At 39.9% G+C, this 4,445-nt stretch overlaps 1 protein-coding gene across 1 annotated transcript in view; it reads left to right on the top strand.

Annotated features, from left to right (window-relative positions):
- The window catches only part of PRTFDC1 (phosphoribosyl transferase domain containing 1), a 101,155-nt gene that overhangs the window by 71,937 nt on the left and 24,773 nt on the right, over nucleotides 1-4,445 (top strand). Inside the window, exon 4 of the mRNA XM_019668337.1 lies at nucleotides 2,495-2,560. Within this exon, the coding sequence (XP_019523882.1) occupies nucleotides 2,495-2,560 (66 nt within the window). The remainder of the gene's footprint in view (nucleotides 1-2,494; nucleotides 2,561-4,445) is intronic.

The raw sequence follows: 4,445 nt of genomic DNA, 5'->3' as shown, positions 1-4,445 counted from the left end.
TGGATAGTCCTTTCCTTTAAGAGCTAGAGAGGAGGCTGAGGAAAAGGTAGTTTCTTACTGGGGATGGAGTGAGCAGAAAGGTGACAGTGCTGTACCTCAATGTCTCCTCCTGTAATTACTGCAAAGACCCCCTGCCCATGGGAAAGTAGAGCTCATGGAAGTTCGGGTAGGAGGGATGGAGACACCAGCCAGCAGTAAGAGCAAGCAGGAGTCAGCTTCAACTTTTGCTAACACGACAAATGATTCTTCCAGATTACCAGGTACTGTTTTGTGGTATCTTTTTTATTTTATTTATTTTTTTAAATCAGGAGTGTGAGACATCTGTGGGGTATTGGGTAGTGCAGGAGAGGGGTCTGGCCAGAGATATAAATATGGGGACCTACCCACGTACCAGATAACAGTTAAAGCCATGACACTGAGGAGAGGACCAAGGGACTGAGTACTTGTAACAAAGAGAAGAGGTCCAAGGACTAGGTCTGGGGCATATCAACAGGGCAGGGAGGAGAACCCAGCAAAGACAAGCCAGCAGCGGTGGTCAGTGAAGCAAGGGGAAGACCAAGTGTGTGGTGATCTGAACACCACACAGAGGGAGCTTCTCAAGGAGAAAAGAGGGCTCAGCTATTCCAAGTACAAGGAGGATCCAGAACTGACCTATGGATTTGTCCAAGTGGAGGATACTAGGGAAACCATTTCAGTGAAGCGATGGGGAGAGGGGTGTCTGATTGTGATGTAGGATTTTTGGATGTGTGTGTTGTGTGTTGTGTGTGGTGTGTGTTCATGTATGTATATGTATACGCCAGGATTCGTGGTCTCATAGCACCAAAGAATGGAGACACGGACCAGAGAGGTAAAGTTTGTAACAGAGGACAGTTTATTAGAGTAGAAAATAACAGTTCTCTAAATGAGAGGGGGTTTCAACTGGGGTGCCCCTGTTTTTTGGTATCTTTATACCCTCTACGTGTGTGTAGATGCATTTCTAAATATGTTTCAGTGCATGCCAAGGAGAGCCCCTTGGACTTGCACTGGGTTAATATTTTTTAAAAGCATCAACATATGTAGATTAGCCATGTTCTCAATTGTCACAACAGCTTAAGGTTAATATCCTGCAGTTCAAGATTCCTAGACTCATATCATAAGGCAATGCTGAATATGCCAATGTAGACCACGCTAGCTCTATGACTTCAAATATATCTTGAATCTTCCCACTTTGATCCGTCTCCTTGGTAATCACCCAAGTCTAGACCCTTGGTATTCAAAAAGTGTTGTCTAGGGCAGGGATCAGCAACCTTTCTAGGTAAGGGCCAAGTAGTAAGTCTTTTAGATTTTGTGGGTCATACAGTTGCAACCACTTGACTCTGCTATCATGGCATGAAAGCAGCGATAGATAATATGGAAACAAGTGGCTATGTTTTAATAAAACTTTATTTACAAAAATAAGCAGTGGGCCAGAGTTGGCCCATGGGCCATAGTTTTCTGACCTTGAGTCTAGGAACCATCAAGGTCAGCACCTTCTGGAAACTTATTAGAAATATGGTATCTCAGATCCCACCCCAGATCTTCTGAATTAAGTCTTCATTTTAACAAGATCCCTAGATGATTCCTATGAATATTAAGGTTCGAGAAGCACTGGTCTTCTAGGGAGAGGCCACCACCACCCCTCCCCTGGGTTGCTATGATAGCCTAACTAGTCTCCCGGACCTTCTGCCTTCATGTCACCTTTGCCACCCTCCAAAGCATTGTCCACAAAGCAGCCAGAGGGATCTTCTTCCAATACAAATTGGATCACATCACTAGCCCACTAAAAACCTTTCAGTGGACTCTTAATTAGCTTGTCATATTCCACAACAAAGGAACCAACGAAACACAGGATGCCAAGTTACATTTGAATTTCAAATAAACAGTGAATAAATTTTTAGTATAATTATGTCTCATGCAATATTTGGAACATACTTAAACTAAAAAGTTAATTGTTATTTATCTGAAATTCAAATTTAACTGGGTGTTCTGTGTTTTACCTGGCAACCCCACTCCCAGTGTTCTGAGATTAGACTCCAAACTCCTCATCACAGCCTGTATGACATGTGTTATGTGGCCCTGCCTCCGTCCCAACATCATCATATACCACCCTCCCCTCCATGACCACACTGGCTAAACTCCTTCCTGCCAACACCTTGGACAAACTGTGGCCTTTACCTGGAATCCATTTTCTAACTATTCTTCAGGTCTCAGCCTAAAGTCTCCTGTATAAGGGAGGCCTTCCCTGACTTTCTGTCTAAAGCGAGCACATGCTCTCACCCATTNCCCAGCCATTAGAATGCTTTGTCTCAAGCACGGGAGCAGGAGAGTGGCGCTTGGTAACCATAGGCAACCATGAACCTGTATTAGCTATTTGTGCTTTATTTGTAAGACGCAATCCAGCCATTGGCTGGGTAGAAGGGAAAATGTGCTTTACAGGTTTTCTTGTACAGTAAAATACTGGCTTCTCTATTTTCAGAACGACCAGTCCATGGGCGAGATGCAGATAATTGGAGGCCACGATCTTTCAACACTGGCTGGGAAGGTTTGTAAATGTAACTGCTTGGTTCACATTGATGTCTGATGTCGTGGGGAAATCAGTGACCTTCATTTCAGGTCAGCACTTGCAATACATTTCAGACACTCTCCCAGGTTTGCTAATTCATGCAAATGGATGTGTGAATCCTTTTAGTGATTTCTCCTTTATAAAACACTCCTTTTATAATGCTTCCAGGATATGATGCAGACCAAATCTTTCGTCTTCCAGCTTCCTTCCAACCTTATTTCAGACAACCTCGTATTACAAAACCCCACTGGGCACTCCTTGTTCTTTCTTTTCTAGTCCCCCTTTCACGTACCTCCTGAAAGGAAGCTTTTCCCTTTATTTGTCTGCTTTATGTCTCTCATCTATGCCTGCACCCAGGCCCTTCTGTAACACATTTAAACCGGTCTGTTGAAATGTACAAAATTTGGGGATAAAATAAAAAGGACGTCGAGATGGCACATTTTTCAGCCCTCTGCCTTTTGTCCCCTCATTAAAAAGAATGTAACCCGCTAGATCATGTAGATCAGGGGGCATACACCTCCAGTTTTAAAATGGAGTTTCAAACATGCCAATGCTTAATAATCAAGTGAAAAAATTATTTGGATTCTGACATAAATGCATACATTGGAAAGGAAGACTTGTTTCATAAGCAGATGGTCTTTGTGGAAATGTGACCTAAAATGCAATTTTTGCAGTGAATGAAAACAACACATAATCTGTTTTTGTTCAGCTCTACTGACATATCTTGTATTCATTATCCCTGAACAACTTCAGCTCTCTTAAGTAAAACAGCTCAGTGTGTTACACAAGTTTAATCTCTCATATTTGTGGTTGTTATTGTTACGCAATGCCCGGATGGTGAAAAGGAATAGCAGTCACATTTAATAAAAAGATGAATAATAACATTAGGGACACTCCAACACCACACAGACTAACTACAAAACAGCTCACTTCCCTCTACTCTGAAGACAGCATAGTTGCATTCAAGTGTTAAATTGCAATCTAGTAGTCTATTAAGTTCCATAGAAATTGGAATTAACTTGATGTTAATGTTTCACTAGCCCACCATTTGATGTTACTATTACAGTGTATAAAATAATGTACTAGAACAGTAAAATACTCAAAGCAATTTCCAGAGAGTCATAACTTTTAACACCCCTGGAGTGGTACTTAAATAAGTCATTTAACTTATCTTTTTATCTTTTAACTTACCTTTATCTTTATGAAATGTATAATTTTATCAGTATTTGAAAATTGGCACATGTAAGTTCAGTATCTCTATAATTACCAATGTATGTATGCATATGTCTGTAGTAACATGTGTAACTTATGTGTGTGATATCAGATCACCCTACATAAACATTACATTTTTATCACATAGGGAAGTAAACATCACAGATAAAGCCAGGTTATATTGTGGAAACATTATATCATCAGTATTCCTGAAGATCAAAAGCTGGCAAGTGATGCCGAACTCTGTTTTATATAGTTTTTGTATGCAGATATTTGTTCACTATGAAGTAAAACATGCAAAATATTGAAGCATTCCTTTCATTTAGGAAAAGATAAGGTAAACATAATTTGTTAAGTCATTACACCAAGCTAACATTGTTACTGTGCTTTTTTTCTCCTGAGATCTGGGATGAAAGCTCAGGTAGATAGGTTTATGAATAGCAACTGTATTCTAAGTTAATGCACATTTTAAATTGAGGTATAATTGACATATAACATTGTATTAGTTTTAGATGTACAAAATAATGACTCAGTATTTGTATATATGGCGAAGTGATCACCACAATAAGTCTAGTTAACATCTAGTTAACATGATAAGTCATTTTAGTACTTTGTTTTATGATGTTGCTTATAGGTCAATTACACAAGAGAA

The sequence above is a fragment of the Hipposideros armiger genome, unplaced genomic scaffold, assembly GCF_001890085.2.
Source record: "Hipposideros armiger isolate ML-2016 unplaced genomic scaffold, ASM189008v1 scaffold_524, whole genome shotgun sequence".
NCBI lineage: Eukaryota > Metazoa > Chordata > Mammalia > Chiroptera > Hipposideridae > Hipposideros > Hipposideros armiger.
Note: the sequence above shows the minus strand (reverse complement) of the source record. Positions and strands in the feature narration are given on the sequence as shown.